The 23,001-nt window shown below is 39.5% G+C and overlaps 1 protein-coding gene across 1 annotated transcript; it reads left to right on the top strand.

Annotated features, from left to right (window-relative positions):
* Positions 1-1,738: 1,738 nt before the first annotated feature.
* THBS1 (thrombospondin 1) lies at positions 1,739-21,444 on the top strand. The gene is made up of 22 exons (XM_034417890.3): positions 1,739-2,887; positions 3,258-3,351; positions 4,804-5,378; positions 5,938-6,013; positions 6,219-6,406; positions 7,515-7,625; positions 8,792-8,885; positions 9,654-9,827; positions 10,233-10,409; positions 10,598-10,771; positions 11,050-11,177; positions 11,272-11,424; positions 11,914-12,132; positions 12,640-12,747; positions 13,348-13,507; positions 13,999-14,117; positions 15,904-16,138; positions 16,740-16,967; positions 17,741-18,012; positions 18,233-18,330; positions 18,454-18,593; positions 19,004-21,444. The coding sequence occupies exons 2-22, from the start codon at positions 3,285-3,287 to the stop codon at positions 19,009-19,011; spliced, it is 3,504 nt and encodes a 1,167-aa protein (XP_034273781.1). The 5' UTR covers positions 1,739-2,887; positions 3,258-3,284; the 3' UTR covers positions 19,012-21,444.
* The last annotated feature ends 1,557 nt before the right edge of the window (positions 21,445-23,001 follow it).

Below are 23,001 nucleotides of genomic sequence, written 5' to 3' on the forward strand. Positions count from 1 at the left end.
CTCTGACGATCCCAGCTGAGTTGCCTGATCGGCAAAGACTTTTTTTCTTTTAAAGGCCTCTGCCGATCAGGCAACTCAGCTGGGATCCTCAGAGGCTTTTAAAAGCATTTTTTTCTACAACCAGAGGTTGTAGAAAAAAATGCTTTTAAAAGCCTCTGAGGATCCCAGCTGATCCGCGCCATCATCAGAGGCTTTTTTTTTTACTTTTAAAAGCATTTTTTTGGCGGAAGAGGTTGTAGAAAAAAATGCTTTTAAAAATTAAAAAACAAAAGCCTCTGATGATTGGGCGGCTCAGCTGGGCATTGGGGGGGAGGAGGGCAGGGATTTTTGCTACCGGTTCTCCGAACCACCCGCCTCCATCGCTACATCTGGCGATCCGGTCCGAACCCAGAGCATTTCACCCCTGCTCTTTGTGCTTAGGAACCATCCAATCCCATGAAAAGGAAGAAGAACCCACAACCTGGCTAAAGGGACTGGCTTCTGCAGACCTACATAGAGCTAAGGTTTATCTTGTGGGAAAGCTTTTTTTTTTTTTTTCCATCTGTCGTCAAAGTGGGGACAGAGCTGCTCCGGCTAATAGAATTTGTCATGGGCTTTCCTGATTAAAACGCCTGGTGTGAGCAGTTTTGATTCGATGCCGTGGGAGTAATCGATTAATCGTTCCAATGAGCCAGCGGGGCTTTCGGGCACAACAATGGATCTTTTCAAGACCCCCTGCTTGGTTCTCAGGAAGGCTGGGCTCCGTGTTTTGTTTTGTTTTGTTTTAAAGCGGGTCAGCCAAAAGCAGCGGTCAAGGGAATGGACGGTATTCCCCGTTCGGTTCTCGCTTGGAAGGGAACCAGGATTACCTGGTATTTGCTTACCTAACAGTCACAAGGCAACGAAGCGCAAAGAGCAGCTTCGCTCAGACATTTCAGGTCAGCCTTCCCGGGGCCTGCCTCGGCTTCCAGGTTAGAGGCGGAGGCCGTGAATGGGATTCCAGACCGGCGGGAGTCACGAGGGGGGCTTGCAAAGCTGCTCCCGCCAAACCTGCGCTACGCGAAGCTGCAAAAGCCCCCCCCCGAGCCTCTGCGAAAAAACCTCCGTTTGGGAGCTCTCGCAACAAGGCCGCGGGGAAAGGAGGCAGAACTAGGGGACCGGCCAAGCCTCATTCCTTCCGATCTAAGAGACTAGACGGGGGCAGCCAGCTTTCCTCTGGGTGGTTTCTTCCCGCTCGCGTCCAAACAGGAGCAAGTGCTACGAAAATACGCACGGGAGGGGGGGGGGGAAAGGCGTCTGCTTGGGAAAGTGGCGGGAGGGGGGGGAGAGAGAGAGAGGAAAGGGAGAGACGTTTGACGTTCCTCTTCCCGATTTTCTATAAAAGGGAAAGGGCAGCCGCCCGACCGCCCTCCCCGGCCGAGGAATGCCGATCTTGAACCGAAACCCTTTTTTTCCCTCGCTTGACCCGCAAGATAAAGAATTCATCCGGCGCCCCCTAGCGGACGTTCCCGCGCCATATCGGAACAAAAGGGGAACGCGGGCCGGGCAAAATGAAACGTGACTATCAAAAAAAAAAAAAAAAATTCACTACTCGAAATAGCAGGATCCTCCTGGGTAGCTCGAAGCCCGCAGTGTATTGTCCTCTGTTGTGTGTCCATAAGCAGGATGAAGAGAACAAGCTATTTTTGTTTACTCACAGGATGACTTTAATTAAAAATTTTTTTTAAAAAACTAGACACTTTTGATAAACCTGTTTCACACACGCGCGCTCGTGAGAACACCTGATCAGCTTTAAGTTAAGAGTCTCCTAACTAACTGGGAGAGGCGTCAGAACCCTTTGTGTTTCCTCACCCCCACCCCACATCTTCTTTTGTGCTCTGGGAAGGGATAACGGGACCAGGGTCTGGTTCCAAGGTGGAAGATGAGGAAGAGAAAGAGGAGGACGAAACGCGAAAAGGCGCAGAAGGCTGTCAAGAAACTTTCTCCGACCACTGAAGTTCTTGAAGCGAAGGGTAGCAGAGTTGAACTTTGGATGCAGGTTCTGAGCGTAGATGAGGAGAGAAGACACAGGCGAGGTTGCTGGAAGGAGCAAAAACGCCTGTATTTGCTCTCCCTTGAGGCACTCTTTTGTTTCGGCACGTCCAGGGATGGGGAACTCGTCCATTAGATGCGCAGAACTCGCACAGCGTATTTGGTCCCTTTTGATGAATTGGGCTTGAGAGGAATTTCCCCGCACATTGTACACCCAGGAATTCACAACTGCCTGGAATGTAGACAATATCCCTTCCTTTGCCAAATGGGAAAGCTCCAGGGACAATACAGCCTCCCCCCACCCACCCAAGGTGGCCAAGGGTGGGAGGGAGGGGGGTGAAAGCCCCACTGATCGGAACGAATTTGTCACCAACCGCCCCCGCGCATCACTGACTTCTCCCGGACTGCATTTTGGTATGTGGGGGTGCCTGGGTGCGCGCATGCCTCTGTTCTGCCTCGTTGCGAGTTAATTGGATCCGTTCCAGCCCGCTTCCTGTCCGCCCGCCGCTGATTGGCTCGCGGAGTTTCGGGGGTGCGAGCAACCGACCTCCTTAAAGGCGAGGGAACTCCTGCCGCCGCTCAGTGCAAACAGCCAGGGTGATCACCAGGGGAGACCTGGGGGAGGGACGAGAGCTCCTCTTGATCCGTTTCAGTCCTCCGGCAGCAAAAGATCCCTCGAGCTCTCGGACTGCTCCAGGACCGCAAAGGAGACTACTCGCTCGGACGTGTACTGGACCAAGGTGTTAAGCCCACGCAAGGGGAAACTTCGCAGAGCCCAAGAACACCGGGAAGGATTTTTGTACTGAGTTCTATAAAAACCACATTTGCTCTCGAGAGGATCTGATTCTGGGGGATCCTTCGCCGCCTCCTACAAAAAGTAAGTCCTGAAGACTTTTTTTTCCCCTCCTACAACTTCGCTTGGAAAAGACAAGATAAATAGAAAAAAGCTACAGCGTCCGTCCGTCCTTCCTTCCTTCCTTCCTTCCTTCCTTCCTTCCTTCCTTCCTTTCTTCCTTCCTTCCTTCCTTCCTTCCAATACTTTCCCTTCCTTCTTCTACCTTGCTCACTCGAGGTTTTGGTCTGTAGTTACGATTTCTCCCTCTTCTTCCTCCATCTCTCACCGCCCCTTCCTAACTTGCGCGCTTCTGCTTCGAGACGGCTGCTTGTGGTTAGGTTAGGTCAGGAGGTGCGAGGACGATAGTCCGAGATCGTCGAATGACCGGTGACGGTTTGTTTCTTGCTTGAAGGTTGTCCCTTGGGGCGAGATTCCTGCCATGGAGCTATCCGGCGGTCTCTTTCTCCTCCTGATGCTTGGAGTCTCCACAACAAACCGGATTCCAGGTAAAGATTGTGGGATCGCGGAGGGGGTGGGGAAAGAAGAATCCGCTCAAACGCGAGATTAAGTTTCGAGGGAGAGAAGGGAGAAAGTCTCTAGAGAACCTGGATGTCCAGCTTACATCCAGGTAGGGCTGGCAGAAACAGCTGAAAACGGAACAATAGAGTTGCTACCCAGTACAGCTCTCTCTAACCTGGCGCCTTCCAGCTGGACTTTATACCTCTCGTTCTCTGCTGTGGGCAAACGCCGAGGAGTTGCAGACCAACAGAGCCGAGAGTACCGGGTTGAAAAGGCAGCCACCGTGCCCTGAAAGGATGTCACTGCCAAGGCGACTTTGCCTGCGCGGCGGTGGCCGCCATCAGCCAGGGGTGGGAAGCTGCCTGTAGCTAAGGGATGGTGCCCCGACGTGGGCAATTGATTGTCCCGCTTTTCTTGCTTCAGCAGCTCCTCTGCCCTGGGCTTCCCCGGCTGGGCGGGGAGGGGGTGGTGGGACTGGACCGGCTTGTGGCTTGATATTTGAGAAGGGAGGGTGGGCTGGAGGCGCGCGAGGCGTTTTCCTTCTGGGTTCTGGCTCCGAGCGGACTATTGACCTTGGCATCCGCCTCGCTTGGGGCCAGGGCGCCGGGCCAGGGACGCTCCAAGCCAGACCAGGCGCACAGCAAAGGGACGGGTAGGCTGGGTGTCATAGTTCTGTATGGAAGCTTTATTTATAAAGTCAAAGAGCTGGCGGTAGGCTGAGCCCAGCTGCCGGATTCCATCGCGGGAGGGGAGGGTCATTACCCTCAGCCATTCTCTGATGCTTCAGGTGATCCAAGGCATTGCTCCAGCGTTGTGCCCGGCTTCTAGGTTGAGCCAGATGCTAGCAATCCATCCACCTAGCTGCCCTGAAGCTTTACTGAGCCCCTTCTGTTCGGCTGTGCTTCTTTTGGGGGCAGAGTTGGCTTTCCATCCTTCTCTATTGCTTTGGGCTCCCTCTTTTGGGTTTGTCCCAAAAACCTTGGATCATAACTCCGGAATCTCCACTTTATGCCTTTTTGCTTTGCCCTCCACTATGCAACTTCAGAGTCCCTGGAGGAGGCAAGGGGAAAGGCAAGAAGGATTCTGGACTTTGATTTTCTATTGTCATTTGGCCAATTGCTCTTCTGTGATCCTCTTGGCTCATTCCACCAGGAAAAACTGGGAACCGTGTATGGGAAGCCAAGTATTTTGCAGCTTGCCTCTATTGCTTTGCTACAGCAGAGCCCAAGCTGTAGTGATGGGAAATTGCTGTGTGACCAGAGGACTATAAGATCCAAACCCTTTCCTCTATAACTTTTGACAGCATATATTTCTTGGGACTCCTCTTATCAACAAAAGAAAGAGTCCAATAATAACAGCAGTAGCAGCTATTTAGACCTGTCCCTGCCCAACATAACCATCTCTTTCTGTCTCTCCTTTCCTCTCCCTTATCTTGACAGAGACTAGTGACGATAACAGTGTTTACGATTTCTTTGAGTTAATTGGCTTTGGCCGCAAGGGAGCCCACAAAGGACTGGGGGTGCATTCGATCAAAGGACTAGAGACTTCCAGCCCTGCCTACCGCATAGATGATGCCAACCGTATCCCTGCGGTTTCTGATCACAAGTTTCAAGACATTCTTTATTCCATCCAAGCCGAGAAGGGCTTCATCTTGTTAGCTAATCTTCGTCCAATAAAGAAGGATGCCGGCACCATACTGGCCGTGGAGCGCAAGGATAATTCTGGCTACGTTTTTAAGTTGGTGCTAAATGGCAAGGCAAAAACTTTGGACCTGAGTGTCTTTCCCGATGAAGGTAACCAAAGTTTGGTGTCAGTGGAGGACGTGAAGTTGCCCATTGCGCGATGGAGTAGCATCACCCTCTTTGTACAAGAGGATCAGGCTCAACTCTATGTGGGCTGTGAAAAAATGACCAATGTTGAGCTGGAAATTCCTATTCAAGACATCTTCACTCGGGATCTGTCCAACAGAGCCAGACTCCGTATTGCTAAAGGAGGAGTTAATGACAACTTCCAGGTAAGATACTTTTTTTATAACAGGTTCAAGAGTCCAATTCAAGGAAGCCAATTTGATTTGCCATTTTGAAAAAAAATAGTTTCAAGAAAGTAAAATATTTGCCCCTGACTACTCATCATTGACTCCTATCCACAGCAATGGGGATTTAACTGACATTTGGAATATTAATATGTACAGTTAAAATGCATCCAATGGTGTAAGCTTTAAATTGAATTTGAGTTTTCTGTTAAAAATTAGGCAATGTTAAGATTTGATCATTGTTGATACGAAAAGGAAGTGAAAGACTGACTTATTATCACCTAATGAGAATTCTGGCCAGTATAGTTTACACTTGTATTACAAATGAAAATAATAACATCTTTAAATATAGGTATGAAAATTCTTACACAGGCTGAATAAAATATAGGTCACTCCTAACCCAAGCTGACTAATAAATTATAGGCAAAAACAATGTGAGTTAAAACATAAATGGACGATTGTGCCAATTAAAACACATATATATGCATCAAAAATTTCCCTTGCAATAGTGATGGATTTTTTTCAATCTTTATGTTTTCAGGGAATGCTGCAGAATGTACGGTTTGTGTTTGGAACTTCACTGGAAACCATCCTGAGGAATAAAGGCTGTCAGATCTGTACGTTGGAAACCTTTTTCTTCAAATGTATTGGCCCATTGATTATAAGATTCCTGTTTATGTGAAATGAATGGGTTTGACACAAAATGAAATGCAGACCACTGTATTTTAAGGAAATATTGCCTTACATTTGTTTAAGCTTATTTCTGGCAGTTTTGACAGTGTTTCTATATGTAATCTGTATGTGTTTTAATTGTTTCTTTAGCTACTGGAACACTTATTAAATTAGACAATCCCATGAATGGCTCCAGTCCAGCCATTCGTACCAACTACATTGGCCAGAAAACCAAGGACATCTGTGGCTTTTCTTGTGACGATCTAACCAAAATGTTTCTAGAACTGCAAAGCCTGCGTGCCCTGGTTATAAAAGTTCAGGACTCTGTCAACCATATGGTAAGTGGATATTAAATATCCAAGAAAGAATCAAAAGCCTCCTAAGGACTCCTTGACTCATAAACGCTAACTATTTTCCATTCCAAAATGATGAGAAACAGACATTCACTTACAGTACTGTAAGAAAGAAATATTTTAAAGTGACCAGCCTGGATTATGTTTGTGCATAAGAAGAAATCAATTTTTCTTTCTTCTCAACTGCCAAGGTCACTACCTAAGATGCTTCATACATGTTAAGCCATGATTAGATCTATATTGTAGTATGCTGAATGAAATATAATGTTTAGCTTCACCTAATTATGTTAAATCAAAGCCAATATAGCATTACAAATTTAGTCAGTGTCTAAAATGAATAGTTTTTGCAACTGGCCTAAAAGTAGATATATCCTGCTGGATGTGTAATCCTCTACTTACAATCAGTTGCTCAGCAACTATTCAAAGTTTCAGTGAAAAAGCTACTTACAACCCAGATTTGAAGTTCCAATGGCCAGCCGGCCCTGTATAGTCATGTGATCACATTTTGGATGCTTGGCAATTGGCCTGCATGCATGATTGTTGGCATGGTCACATGACTGCAGTGTATCACATTTTTTGCTGTAAACTGGCATTTACTTCCAGTTTTCAGCAAAAAAACATAGCAAACAATGGGCTTACTTATCAAATACAATATTTGTTTAAAGTCGTAAAATTGAGTGCGGTCACAAGATGACCCACTTAACAACTATCACAATTATTACCATTATTGTAGATTCAATTATGGTCATAAATTGAGGTCTACCTATAGTCATTTGCAATTTTTTTATTAAACTTTCTCTAGCAACTATGATCCTAGAAATCTGGCTAAACTTGCATCTGTATATAGTCCCACTTCCCCTAAAAGCTTTTTCCACATGGTCTAACATAGGTGACCAATCAAATGGAGAAAAATAAATGTATTACTTTAGTTATATCATTTAAATACTATATAGGTATTTAGAAGTATAGCATTTAACATGGAAGCATAATCCTTTCTAAGTAATCAGTGTAAAGGCAATTTTCTTGCTCTGTCGGATTCAGGCAGATTTATAAATCTTTATTATTATCTATTCTTTTTATGTATGATGTAAAGGAACTTATCGCCCCACCTTATATAAAGAAAGGAATATGCCTCCACAATAATGTTGTGTATGAAAATGCAGCTGAATGGACCACTGACACCTGTACCACATGTACCTGCCAGGTAAGATTCTTTACAGCTAGCCCACCAGTAAAGGATTTATCATGTAGCTAGTTAGTACATTATGCAAAATGTAGCTTATGCAGAGAAATTGGTGACCCAAATATCTATTACTGTCTTTATAAGAAAGTTTGAATACATTCTTTTCAACTTAAGTCTGCCACCATCTATATGTTGTGAATGAATATTTGCAGCAAAGAAAGTTCTGTTAAACTTGCTTCCTAATCAGAGCTCCCTTTTTGACAGTTTAAGACAGTTGTATTTGGATAAAGCTTCTGTGATTTTCTTTGTACTACTGACATCTAATTCAGTCTTTGTTTATGTTATCCCCTAAAGCTACAAAAACATGTTGTCTATTATCCTTTAAAGAGCAGAATTGGCAAAAGTTATCGTTCCTTCTTATGCATAGTCATTTGTTTTGTTTTTTGGCATAAGATGAAAATACACATCAAGCTACAACATGGATTTGTTTGAATGTGGAGCCAACTTTCCTAAATCCATTCTACCAATAACTCTAATGATCAAATAAAATTCAGGCAAATAACCAAAATGGCAACTTTGAGAATTTTTATTAGCTTAATTAGACAAGATCTGGAAAGCTGCTCAACAAAATTTGGTTTTCCCATTTAATAGTAGCTATTGATTAAATGAACAAAAGGATACAAAAATAAATAAGGGTCGCAAATGACTGAACGGCTTCATATTCTTGGGTTTGCTTTGACTTCAAAAAGCCTCAGTATCCTCCACCAAAAGCCAAACTACCCATTGTTCAGATTCCAGGCAGCAATCATCTGCATACTTATTAAAATTGCATCCATCTTAATGGGACTGAAAGTCAAAAATAGGCTCCAAAACTTACAATCACTCCTGATTGTAACATTTGAAGCCTATTTCTGGCTTCATGATTACTAACGTGATGACATAAGTTGTTTTAAAGTCAAGCCCTAAAGTATCCTTACCGCTTCCAGTTGGAAAGAAGATGAGTATTTTCTCTCTCTCTTCTCCCATACTAATTATAGTCTCTCCTTTCTAAATGTTAAACAGCTGTTGGGAAAAAGATATTTTGCACAATGGAGTATGACTGGTTGTAGTAGAGCATTAAGGCATTGGGAAACGAAATGTCAGATGTATGTGTTTTTTTTAATATGAGGGTTTTTTTTCCTGTTTAGAATTCTGCTGTAATGTGCCATAAAGTGTCTTGCCCTCTCATGCCTTGTTCCAATGCCACAGTTCCTGATGGTGAATGCTGCCCACGATGTTGGCGTAAGTAACTTCATCCCCTTAACTTATTTGATAGGATTCAGTTTGTTTGTTTGTTTGTTTGTTTGTTTGTTTGTTTTTGCATTTTCAATGCCTATACCTAGGACAGGGGTCAGCAACCTTAAACACTCAAAGAACCACAAAGGTCCTAACCGGAAGCCCCCCATTCAATTCTGCAGCCAACCGGAAGTCCAGTTCCCCCACCATAGAGACTCCTCCTAGTGTGGCATCCTTTTTCCTCTGCTGACCGGAAGTCCGGTTCCCCACCATAGAGTCTCCTCCTAGCGTTGTGTTTTTTTTTCCTCTACCTGTCCTAACCAAAAGTCCTATCAATTGTGGAGCCGACCAGTGACAGGGAGCCGCAGCAGAGGGATGAAAGAGCCATATGCGGCTCCAGAGCCACAGGTTGCTGACCCCTGACCTAGGAGGTAAAATTTAGCTCAAAAAGTGAATATATGAGTTTCTAGCCTGAAATTCTGAAACTAAGATGCAGACATCTTTGAAATTGCCACTACATTCAGGATCAGCTATAAATATTAGATTTTGAACTAAGGACACAATAGCAATCTTTTTTTTTTTTAGTTTGCAGATAGATGGCTTGTGTCAAAGTAACTTGAATTAGGTAAAAATTAAAAGTCAAAAAAAATCAAGAAAGGACTACAAGTGCGGTTATTTTAGCAATCTCTGCTTCCTATTGAGGTAACTTCTAAGAATGGTGGTTATTTTTATTTTATTATATATTTATTATATTTATTTTTCTTCTTTTTACAGCAAGCGATTCCGCAGATGATGCTTGGTCTCCCTGGTCTGAATGGACCACTTGCTCTACAACCTGTGGCAATGGGATTCAGCAGAGAGGGCGTTCTTGTGACAGAATCAACCATCTTTGTGAAGGCTCCTCAGTGCAAACACGGATATGTAACATGCAAGAATGTGATAAGAGATGTGAGCATTCAAATTCTTTACATTATAGATAGCTGCTATCTATTTTTACTCTGTCTTTCCATATTTAATACTAGGAAACACTGATTTACATTCAGTTGTAATAGGATTTATGAGATGGTTGATGATTAAAACAAAAATAGTTCCTATAAAAAAAGATTTTCTGATTCAAGTGACAGCAATATCTAAATAATTTTTGCAGTGTGTAGCTCAGGTTGAGCTGTGGGTTCATTGGTGCTCTCTGAATTTGGTTCTTTTCTTGTAGATATTTCATTACCCAACTAGGTAATATCATCAGTGCTAGCATAATCAAACTCAAAGAGTTCCAAGGACCCCACAGTATGGTAATTTCCTAATCGACTATTACAATGTTTTGATACTCACTAAGCAACATTTTACTGCTTACAGTCAGACAGAATGGTGGTTGGAGCCATTGGTCCCCTTGGTCTTCCTGCTCTGTTACTTGTGGAACTGGGTTAATTACTCGAATCCGTCTGTGCAATTCTCCACTTCCTCAGATGGGAGGAAAAACGTGTGAAGGAGAGGCACGCGAAAACATGCCTTGCCAGAAAAGCCCATGCCCAAGTAAGTTACTGTTTAAAATGGTTTTATACAAGAAACATGATAGTATTTTAATATTCATCACCTGAGACTAAGAACAGGAATTATTAAAACTTTTTCAAAAAATCACCCAAATCAACCTGAATTTGCCAATGGCATTTCCCCCTTCAGTTCCAAGACACAGAAATATTCCTTTTTTTTTTTCTTTTCAGTTAATGGGAACTGGGGACCATGGTCACCTTGGGATGCCTGTCCAATTACGTGTGGAGGAGGCATTCAGAAACGCAGCCGTCTCTGCAATAATCCAGAGCCCCAATTTGAAGGGAAGGATTGCATTGGTGATGCAACAGCCACTCAGATGTGCAACAAGCAGGATTGCCCAATCGGTGAGTAATGGCCCATCGTAAACTATCAAGAAGCATATAATAGAGTGCTGTGTCATTTTCAGAAGAGTGTGGCAAAGTAGAGAATGCAACAATTTAAATTTCATAACAAAGAAATGTGAAATATTTTGGCAAAATGACTGCATTATGACTTTTGTAATCTTGTAGCCACTCCTGATACTCTATCAGGTATTTTTAAGGTGGCCACCTCGTTCTGTCTAATGGCGAGAACAGCCAAGAAAATAAAACTTGATTTGTGCCAATTTTCTTGCCATTTTTAGATGGATGTCTGTCTAATCCTTGTTTTGCGGGAACTAAATGCACTAGTTTCCTTGATGGTTCCTGGAAATGTGGTCCGTGCCCTGCTGGCTATCAAGGAAATGGAATTAGATGCAAAGATATCGATGAAGTAAGATAATTTGCATGCATTAATCTATTCAATGTTCAAGATATTTGCAAATGAATCTATGGCTAAAACTTTCTCCCATGTCTTCATATTTCAGTGCCAAGAGGTCCCAGATACGTGCTTTGTACTTAGTGGAGTACACAGATGTGAGAATACTGTACCTGGTTATCACTGCCAGCCTTGTCCCTCCCGCTTCACAGGAACACAGCCCTTTGGTCAGGGAGTGGAAGATGCAATGGCAAACAAACAGGTACTGTCAAAATAGAGATGTTTCCTGTTTATGAAACCTCAGACCCTTTTGAATCTAGGGCCCCTTCAGTTCCATATATGACCAAGAATTAAAGAAGATACCAGATAACAGTTTACCTTGTTACATGCAGCTGTGTGATTTTGCTCAGAGGCAACCAGTTGTGTATAAGAAATTCAGTTTGAATTAAGCTGGAAACCCATAAAATAAGCAAGTGGAGAGCCACAAACGGTAGGTAGAATTCACTGGGCAGTCCTTTCTTTTGTGTAAAGAGAGTGACAACTGAGAATTGAAGCCCCAGTCGGTATCTAAAACATGATAAAGAAAACCATATACCTAATTCTCTTCAAAGAGAATTCATACAAAATCATAGTCAATAGCTGCTTGCTTTGAAAACACAGTAGAAATATCAGCCGTCAGTCCTCCTTTGATACATTAAAAGAAGAATGAGGTAAAGACATCTCTGCAAGTGTATTCTTAATTCTGTTTCAGGAATGCAAGCCACGTAATCCATGTGCTGATGGAACTCACACCTGCAACAAATATGCCAAGTGCATCTACCTTGGACACTTCAGTGACCCGATGTACCGCTGTGAATGTAAACCAGGATATGCCGGCAATGGGATTATCTGTGGAGAAGACACTGATTTAGATGGATGGCCAAATGAGGATCTTCACTGTGTTGCCAATGCTACTTACCACTGCACTAAAGTAAGCCTATTTCTTCATTATATGACATTCCACCCTTTAATACTGGGAAAAGGTGGTTTGGTTAGTATTTTAGTATGAGCTTATTGAGTTAATACTTCTTAAATGAATTTATGAGATGAAACAGAGTGGCCATTTTTCCAAATTTTGTGATGCAAAATAATTCTGAGGAAAATAATCACATACCTAAAGGAGATAGCACAAAAGGGCACAATATTATGAAAATCTGATAGTGGACGTATTTCTTATGTGTGTAGTACATTTAAATAAATTAGTTGCCATGGACACAACTGATTGATCATAATTCACATGTTGTTGTTTTTTAAAAATGCTTATTTTGGGCAAGCATAAGTGTTTCAGAATAATTTCTTTTTCTTGTTCACAAATCTTGATTTTAGTGATGCTGACAATGCTCTAAATTAAAGAATCACCAAGACAGGATCTGCCTTTGTAATCTGAGCACTACTTTGTGTGAAATTAAAGACACATGTTCTGTATATTTTTCCGCAGGATAATTGCCCTAACCTTCCCAATTCTGGACAAGAAGATTATGATGATGATGGAATTGGTGATGCCTGTGATGATGATGATGACAATGACAACATTCCTGATGATAGGGCAAGTTTAGTAAAAAAAAAACATTCATGCTCCTCTGTAGTATAGACAATGTCCATCTCATTGATAGCCAAAGACCAAAAGAAAATTGCATGTATATCCAGTGAAACCTTGGAATGGATTAATAGATTTCTTCCCATGCAGTCAGTGGAAGAAAAAGTAAGATAAGAAATAACAGTCCTTGCCCATTTCCTACTCTGTTCATAGTAAAATGACAGGTTTGCCCATCAATATACTGTCCCTCCCTACCTCTAATGTAAAACACAGAAAGAGGAGGAGATTGAATCCATGATACGAGGTTGAAAGGTAGCTAGTTTTACAAGATTGAAAGGTAGCAGCAATTTGAAATAGTTAACTAATTTATAGCTAAAAATTGATTTTAAAAAAAAAAAAATATCAATTTTGCAATAAAATATGGATGCTGCATCACTTATCACCTTTGTCACTGCTCACCTCTCATTTACGTGTCAAAGAAATAATCCTCGCAACATCCCTTTGCTACCCTTCTTACTCTAGTAAATCTACTGAATAAGTTATTCATGACACTACCTGCGCAAATATCTGAGCATATTTTAACAAGGCTTTTAAATTTTCCTTCTGCAGGATAACTGTCCATTCAATTACAATCCACAACAGTATGACTATGATAGGGATGATGTTGGTGATCGTTGTGATAATTGCCCATACAATCACAATCCTCTTCAGATAGACACAGACCAAAATGGAGAAGGCGATGCCTGTGCTGTGGATATTGATGGAGATGGTAAAGTTTGGTTACTTCTTCTTTTCTTCTATTATGGCATGACTGTCCAAGCCATCTCAAGATAGATAGCCTGCCCTTGAGCAAGTTCTACTCTTAATGATGACCTGGATGTACCAAACATTTCAAATAAATAAATGAAAAATAGAGAAACTAAGTTATACACCTGCCATTTTGGAGGTACTTTTACTGTTGCATATTCTAATAGCATCCTATGTTTTTCATATGCTTATTTTATGTCATACATGGCAGCTTCTATAGAAGCAGATTTAATTTCATACTGCATCTTATTTGGTTTGTAGATATAATTGAAGATGTGCTGCTATTGAATAGTTAACTGAAATGTCAGTTCTATAAATGTTATATGCCTAAAATTATAAGCTATGATTTTGGCTTCTATGAACCATCTTCTCTTAATTACTTTTATGCAATAACTTATTATCTAGATGCATTTATCATTAAAGTTACCTGAATGGGTTCCTCTACATTTCTAGGCATTCTTAATGAAAGAGACAACTGCCAATATGTGTACAATGTGGATCAAATAGACTCAGACTTGGATGGAGTTGGAGATCAGTGTGACAACTGTCCAATGGCGCATAATCCAGACCAGGTCAGTTCAAGTGCCCTTGGGCAATTAAATATTTATTTAATCTTCTAATTTACAGAATGTCATGTACAGCTCTGCAACATATGTCAACTAAGCTAGAAACGATACCATTGTTCTTACCTGGGACAGAGCGTCTTTTAAAAATAAAAATGAGGGGTCCTTGGTGCTCTGTGAGCTTGTTTGTTTTCTTGCAAGTGTTTCATTACCCAGAATAGGTAACATCATCATGATGTTACCTAGTTTGGGTAATGAAACATCTGCAAGAAAACAAGCAAGTTCAGAGAACCCCAAGGACCTCTCATTTCAACCCTGTGCTACAAATACTCTCCTTCATTAAAAATCTAAATCTTAAATGTGATTTTTCAGAGCATAACATCTGAACATAAATCCTGTTAAATAAGGTACATGATGCTGATAGGGAAAAAAAATCATCTGGTAATAATTTTTTCACTAAATCTAGATTCCATGGGTTATTAGAAAAAGGCAAAATGCACAAAACTCACTCTTATTTTCATACCAACAAAAGAATTTCCATGGATGAGGATAAACCTGAACCTGGGTCTCCTCAGCCCTGATCTAACATCTTAACCACAACACTGTACTCGGGTGAAAAATTATATTTTGTACTGCAACATCAGCCAGCAATATAGTAAAATTAATAATGGGAAAGAGCGATCTATGTAGAGGTTACAAGTTTATTAAATGTGGATTAAATAAAATAAACCCCTCAAATTATTGCTTTTCAACCTAACTATTTCAGGAATTTAGCAATAAAAATACTGTTAAAATGTCAAACAATATATAATCTGCAAAAAAAAGTTTGTATGTGTATGGATATCATGACTTATGATATCCTGAGGCTAGGAATTTAGTTTTATAAAAATGCACCCATAAAAAGGCTCATTAGGGATAAAGGATAAAGTAATACAGAGCATCTATATCACCAATGTGGTTTTTTTTTAATTAAAAAAAGCTCAAAATAATTTTTACTTGATTAAGAACTAAAAATATGGAGAGATCTATCCCATCCCATTTCATTCACTCAAGTCTAAAGTAGCAGTGGGGAAAGTCTGCACAGTCCTCACCAGCATAATTGAAATGCTTGAATAGTCCTTGCCAAAGTGCAATAAATAGCCGGAATTTAGATTTATCCTGCAGGTTATCTAGTTTAAAGGATATGTACAGTTTCAAAACCCTATTAGTTTCCAATATAATGTACCGGATTAAGCACTACAATGAATTATGTCTATATTTAAGATGAAAATCTGTTTCAGATAACTTATTTTATGTGGTGGCTAAAACTGAAGGCCGATTGTTTTTTATATGATTTATTTAATATAGCATTCTACATCTAAACATCGTCTGATTATATTTTAGAAATGCAGAAACATTACGGTTGCTACCAACCTTAAAAATGCACTACAGATAATAGAAGCCACAGCAAAGTTTTACTTTTCCCAATATGCCAAAACAAACTGGATAGGTGTTAAGAGATTATCATTCACTAACTGAAGGTGAATCCTACATAGAGCTAAAGTTCCCAATAATTCCAAACTTTGAGTGCACATTAGTATTTTGCTGTACATATTTATCTCCGTTCGTTTTAGTAAAGTAAAAGGCCCATTGTGGAGAAAACTGCTTCTCCACAAGCTATTGAAATGAAGGATTCAATCTGACCATTGGAGGTTCAGCCCCAAAAGAGACCTCTGGATTGCCTCCTGTTTCTAGATGCTACCTTCCAGGGTTTGTAAATCTTTGTCCTGACAAATGTTCCACATTTTGCTTTCAGATGGATTCAGATTCCGATCGTGTAGGGGATAAGTGTGATGACAACCAGGATATTGATGAAGATGGCCACCAGAATAATCTCGATAACTGTCCTTATGTGCCCAATGCAAACCAAGCTGACCATGACAAAGATGGGAAAGGGGATGCCTGTGATCATGATGATGACAATGATGGTATTCCTGATGACAGAGATAATTGCAGATTGGTTCCCAACCGTGACCAAGTTGATTCGGATGGTAAGAAAGATAATTTGCATGAAATTAGAAAGAGACGGCATAACATTTAGACATATAATGAAGTCTTCAATGTAGTGTACTACAAAGCATTAATATGAATGAATATGTGGTTTTTCTGCAAATGCAACATTCCTTTACGCCTTGTAATATTTAAATTTTGTTTGTTTGTTTATTAAAATGTTAGGTTACTCCAATTTGTACACGCATAGAGTACATTTATACATACATACAGGCATGCATACTTTTTCTACATCTAGAAAAAACAAAAGAAACAAAGCCTAGAGGAAAAAACAATCAATTTAACAACTGAAATATCTTCCAAGGGGCATATACCACCCATGGTAACCCAGGATCAAGGAACATAGCCAGGTCTTAGGACATGTTTAAACAGGCCTTCCTGTTTAAACATTTAAAAGTTGCTGTTATTTAAAAATTACTTTAGCTACTAAGGATTCCAGCCACTTAGCTAATTCTTGAACTGTTCATATGTATAATTGCTCAAGCTATCTGCTACTGGAAGTCTAAAGTATACCACATGTTTGGCTCTCATGTTCATTTCTTTCTTTCTGAACTCATCCCTTATTCCTCTATTTTTTGCCAGGTGATGGGCGGGGAGATGCATGCAAAGATGATTTTGACAATGATAACGTTAATGACATTGATGACGTCTGCCCTGAGAATGTTCACATAAGTGAGACAGACTTCCGTCGATTCCAGATGATTCCCTTGGATCCGAAGGGAACATCTCAAATTGATCCCAACTGGATTGTTCGTCATAAAGGCAAAGAACTGGTTCAGACTGTCAACTGTGATCCTGGACTTGCTATTGGTGAGCATCAAAGTTTTGGCTTCTTTTATATGTGTGTGCCTACACACACATCCACTGAGAATCATCTCCTTCTGGTCAACAAATACCATATTGTTATATAAGGATATAGGTATTCTTCGTCCTCACATTCACATTCCTTCACCTCATCACCATGTTACAATTGTTTTAAAAAAATATTTTTTAAAAAAATGTTTTTCATAAAGCATTCTTAAAAATACCAGATGCTCAGTTTTTGGAATGAACAGGCACTGAAAAAAGAGGGCAAGGATAAAAACATTGATTTCAGGAAATTAAACAACAACAATGTTGCTTAAGCTCCTTTAAGCCTTATCCAATAGGACAATACGTCTGCATAACAGAACTTCTGAATATATATACAAAAAGCTCTTTCTGAATACTGGATCCCTGTTCAGTATGCCTATTCACTTTTGCTTTTGCTGGAAAGATGCAGCATTGCACAATGCAATGGATATAAATTGTGATTTAGGATGCAATCATGAATCATAGTTCTAATTCCATTTAATTTCAATTTGTGGTATAAAAATACTTCGACAGGGCAAATAGTGAGAGGAAAAACATAATCATCCAGAAAATATATGTTTTGATTAGAAGTTTTGAGTACAAACCTCAGACCAATTTTAAAGAGAGAGAGACAGAGGGAGGGAGGGAGAGAGAGAGAGATTTGTTAATGAAAACCTTACAAAATAGGAACATTAAAGCATGAATTGACATCCATCTGAAAGCTAACAGTTACTTATTTTTCTTTTTCCCAGGTTTTGATGAATTTAATGCTGTTGACTTCAGTGGTACTTTCTTCATTAACACGGAAAGAGATGATGACTATGCTGGCTTTGTATTTGGGTATCAATCCAGCAGCCGTTTTTATGTGGTCATGTGGAAGCAGGTTACCCAAACATATTGGGAATCACAGCCAACCAAAGCTCAAGGATATTCGGGTCTTTCTATCAAAGTAGTAAACTCTACCACAGGTCCTGGAATGCACCTTCGTAATGCCTTGTGGCATACTGGAAATACTGTTGGACAGGTAATAGATAATTTCTATTATTAATGAATTCATTTTTCTTTTCAAAAATCTTGGCAAATTGCACTAATGTAAGACATAGCTACGTTAAAAAATATTTTAAGCATAACCAACTTTTTTTAAAGAAAAACTCTTCTGTACCTGCTAAGAGCTTATGTTTTATCTCCAGGGCTTATATAAATGTAATTGCAATGCACAATTCATCCTTACATTTACCTTTCAGGTAAAGACTCTGTGGCATGACCCTCGTCAGATAGGTTGGAAAGATTTCACTGCTTATAGATGGCGTCTCACTCACAGGCCAAAAACTGGCTTCATTAGGTAAGCATCACTGATATAGACTGAACAATTCATATCTTTTGCAAAAGGCTTGTTCAAGGTTACAGTGTAAGTACTGTATGTTATTTCATGCTAAAGATTAATTATCACTGCTTTTCCTTACAGAGTGGTAATGTTTGAAGGAAAGAAGATCATGGCTGACTCTGGCCCTCTCTATGACAAAACCTATGCTGGTGGTCGCTTAGGACTGTTTGTCTTCTCTCAGGAAATGACATTCTTCTCTGATCTAAAATATGAGTGTAAAGGTAAGAACATACCTTGTTTTGTTAGATTTAATATCATGAAGTATTTAGTATATCTTTATAAACTTAATATTTTTTTTAAAAAAAAGAAATATTAGACCACACTTAATAAATATAAATAAGAATTGTGTTTGCAAATAGTTTTTTTTTTTTTTTGCTGGATAAGAAAAGGATCTTAAATTTAAATTAAATAACTATATGATTTACAGATAACTGAGTTGGGCAACTGCTTCATTAGAGAAGCAGTAGGCTTGTTACTGGCATATTTTCCTTTGAAATAACCCCACCTTTTGTACAAGAACAAGTACAGTTAGGTCTTTATTTTGTATGTTGATTACTATTTTATAAATTTATCTCTAATTGTAGTTGCTTAATTACTAAACAATTGATGGTTTTTGTCTCTTTTTTTGCAGATCAATGATTGGAAGGCAATTAATTATAGAAATTCAAAATGCTGGTATTGCACCTTCTGAACTGTTAAATTTCTAGGAACCTTGGGGGACCATTTGTTGTGTTTTGTTTTGTTTTTTGCTCATTCCTCTCTTCCTGCCTTCGTGAGACTCAGACTACATGACCTGTTTCGAGGAAATGCTTTTGAGAGAGAGAGAGAGAGAAAGAGAGAAATTTGCAAATCTTCCCATCTGACCTCTGTTAGTACAGAAGAAACATGTCTTTCAGGAACAAGAACATTCCTCCGCTTCAGAAATGAATAGACATTTCTTTGAGAAAGATGTTTGTAGTAGCTGGGCATTGTCACTGCCTCTTTTTAACTGGAGGTCCAATGGATCAGCACTTTTGCAACAAGGGTATCTTTATGTGGACTACTTAAAAATTAAACCAGAGGTTTCAACCTATAGAAGAAGGAAGGGAAGAAGGTTTGAGTTAGGTTTGAGTTTGCCTCACTTTCTAAAAGAGAACTATGCTTCCTAGGGTTTATGTCAAGGTAAATTGGATGAATTGTTACATACTGTCCTGGATCATTATCCAGTGCACATTTGCTCAGACGTAAACCCCACTTAATTCAGCAGTATGGATCACTTTATGCTCACACCTAAGATTATACCTTAATTCTGTTTCCACAAATAGGGCCTACTTTGCTTAATTGTGTAGGAAAATACTTGCAAGTTATACTTGCTAACTAGCCACATGCAATATTAACAATTTTTAAAAAAATCTACAATGGGGCAAATGAAACAACAATCATGGCACATTTGATTGAAGCAGGTTTATGGGGGAAAAAAGGAAGGCAAGGAACATATGGGTAAAGCAAGATTTCTTGTGCTGCTGCATCCATGATCTGGTTCTCATGCAGATCCAGCAACAATATTAAAAGTGTCAAAAAGCACTTTCATCTCAATTTAGCACTTGTGGTGGCCTTCAGTAACTTTTTAAACATTTTAATGAAAGTTTCAAAAGCACAATGAGTGACGAGTATAGTTAAATGCAAAATTCTGTTCTACAAAATGCAAGGGTGAGGGTTTTTTTAAAAAAAAATGTTCCAAAAATGGTTTTTGTGGAAGACATCTGTAGATAAAACAAATGTAAAATATTTATTTTTTACCTATCCTGCCTGTTCCGAATAACAAAGGACTGTAAGATTAAAACGGAAACAATGCGTCAAGACTATCCATTTTGCTACATTTTTCTATGACAGAAAGATTGTAAATAAAAGTTATTTATTGTTCTAAATGAATTTTGATAGTTACTTTTAATACTATTTTAGATCGCAAAGAGTAAGTTCCCCTAAGCAATGTGGAACAATAGAGTAGGAATTGTTCTCAGTGTGTTTTTTTCCTCTGTGCAAAACAGCTGACAAAGTAACCAAGCAGGCTACTTATTGTTGTGTTGCCAAAACAGAAAATGTATACGTTGACTGTCCCTGTCGGTCAAGGAAAAAAAATGGAATAGCTTCAAATTACCGTAGGTCACAATCCTTTGACCTATGTTATTTGCACAGGAGGTATTCATGTGTTGGCCTTATCACCTTTGTAATACTGCTGGTTAAGATTATGGTACATTCCTGTTGGTCAGTATGCCAAATAAAAAAGAAAAGATCTGTTTGGAGAATATGGAGGACTAAGGGCATCATTTCATTCCAAGAGAATACCCAATTTTCTCACCAGTGTGGACTGCAGAAGACACATTGCATTGGGGGGGGGGATGTTTGGGGCATCATTTGAAGACTGCTTGTAGTGTAAGAGTAGCTTCACTTTCTCTACAACCCTGTTACTAGAAAACAAGGAATGTCAAAGGCGAATTTTTTATATACAAATATTACCTCATTGCTGTTTGACTGAAAAATGAAGAAAAAAAAACCTTTGGATCAAGCAGAGTTTAAATATCTAACAAAATTTAAAGCTACTGTAGTATTAGAAGGAGGTTTTTTTTTTAAATAAAAAAATATATTGCAAGTTGTATATAGTCAAAATTCATATTCCCAGTAAGAAAACAGCATTGGAACAGTGCTGAGAACAATTTCTTATATTCTGTTAGATTTTTTTCTCTCTGATATCTTGTATTCCATTCCTTGAATTTGTATAAATTATTTTTTTTCATAACTGTTGGAATAGTTAATCTCCTGTTTGTGTAGATGTTCTATTTAAATAAATTATCAGGAAATGCTACCTGTAGGGCTGTAGTGTTTCTATTTTTATATTTCATTTGCACACTGAACTGAAGAATAATTTGATTTTCCTCCCCAGTAGTGATGCTATTAGTAAATACTTTTTTCAAAGAATGATTTCAAAGCATATTTTGTACACATTTTAACCATTTTACAGTTTTAAAAGATGTAAATTGTGTGATAAAATTTCCCATGTACATGAAATAAAAATTTCAAAGTTTATATTTACAACTTTTAGCTATGGCTTCATATTTTTTCCTATTTTCATTAAAACAAAAAAGGGAGTTATTCCAGATCAATACTTCATTCATATTTGTTGTTGTTGTTAGTTGCAAAATCGTGTCCGACCCATCACAACCCCATGGACAACATTCCTCCAGGCCTTTCTGTCCTCTACCATCCTCCGGAGTCCATTTAAGCTCACGCCTACTGCTTCATCCAGCCACCTCGTTCTCTGTCGTCCCGTTCTTCTTTTGCCTTCAATCTTTCCCAGCATTAGGCTCTTCTCCAGTGAGTCCTTCCTTCTCATTAGTTCTTCCATATATATACCACTAAAACTATCCTTTTTATTTGTCTGTTTGTAACTTTCAATTAGCCGAAACAATTTGATATAGGGCAGCAGTAACTTAAAGAATGCATAGAAAACCCAGGACCCATTAACTTCCACTGGATTGAAACTTCAAGCATCCTCAAACCAGTTGTATTTGCAAATATGTGATCATTGCAGTGCCATTGCAATCAGCTTAGGTCATGTGATCATGGTTTCAGACACTTCCCTCCAGCTTCTCACAAGCAAAGGGTCATTCCCAGTCTGCTTTTTTGCCTGCCCTTAGTCATTCTGTGTATCTCTTCAAGTAAATAGATACTGACAAAAGAATGAATGGGTCATAGGTTGTCTAATTGCCATAGATAGCAATTCAAATCAATGGTAAAATATTAATAAGCAAACATACTTTATAAAATAGTAATAATTAAAGATATGTGTAGAATATATGGGTTTGGGTGATCCATCACCAAAATAAAGCTTATTTTTGGAATATTTTAGTCTTTATCTGGAACAACAATGAGCTCTTTTGAGGGGAATGGGGTTGCAAGATATGGAAAGAAATATGGTTGTTCTGAACAAAAGTGGGTGTTTGGGTTTAATCAAGGTCTGGAATCAAAGTCTGGAATGCTTTTGTTGTTCTGCAGTTCAGGTGTACACAGAAAGGCTGGTGAGAATTGGCTCCTTCTTCCCTTTGCAGTTTCCAGCAGCTGATACCCCAGTCATGTTTTTAGTCCTCTTCATCCCTCACTCTCATTAGCTGTTGCTGCTACCATTGATATCCAGCACTGCCAATCCCACTGGAGTGCCTGCCCAATATTTTTTAAGTGTCTTCCTCCCGTCAACTGCTGTTATATATCCATTCATCCAATTTGTAAGAACAAAATCAACTCCAAAGACCATACAAATCCATGATTAGCAAGGTCATCTCCAATCTTGAACTACACCCAGTGCTAACAGCCAATTCTCAAACATCTTCCTAAAAGCCATCGGGGTCCTGTCTATATGGATCTCAGGATTAATATTATTTCAAAGGGTGAACACAACAACAAAGAAACAATATTTCTTGGGTTCCAGTACTTAACTGATGACACTCGGAGCATGCTGACCTGGTCTGATTTTATAAGACAGAAAGAAAGAATTCAGGAGGGGAGAGGTTGTTCTGTAAATATTCAGGTTTTATGCCATAAAGAGTATTATAGATAATCAACAGCATTTTGCATAGTTTCCAGAAGCCAACTTGG

The sequence above is a fragment of the Pantherophis guttatus genome, chromosome 1, assembly GCF_059756535.1.
Source record: "Pantherophis guttatus breed Tessera chromosome 1, ASM5975653v1, whole genome shotgun sequence".
Lineage (NCBI taxonomy): Eukaryota > Metazoa > Chordata > Lepidosauria > Squamata > Colubridae > Pantherophis > Pantherophis guttatus.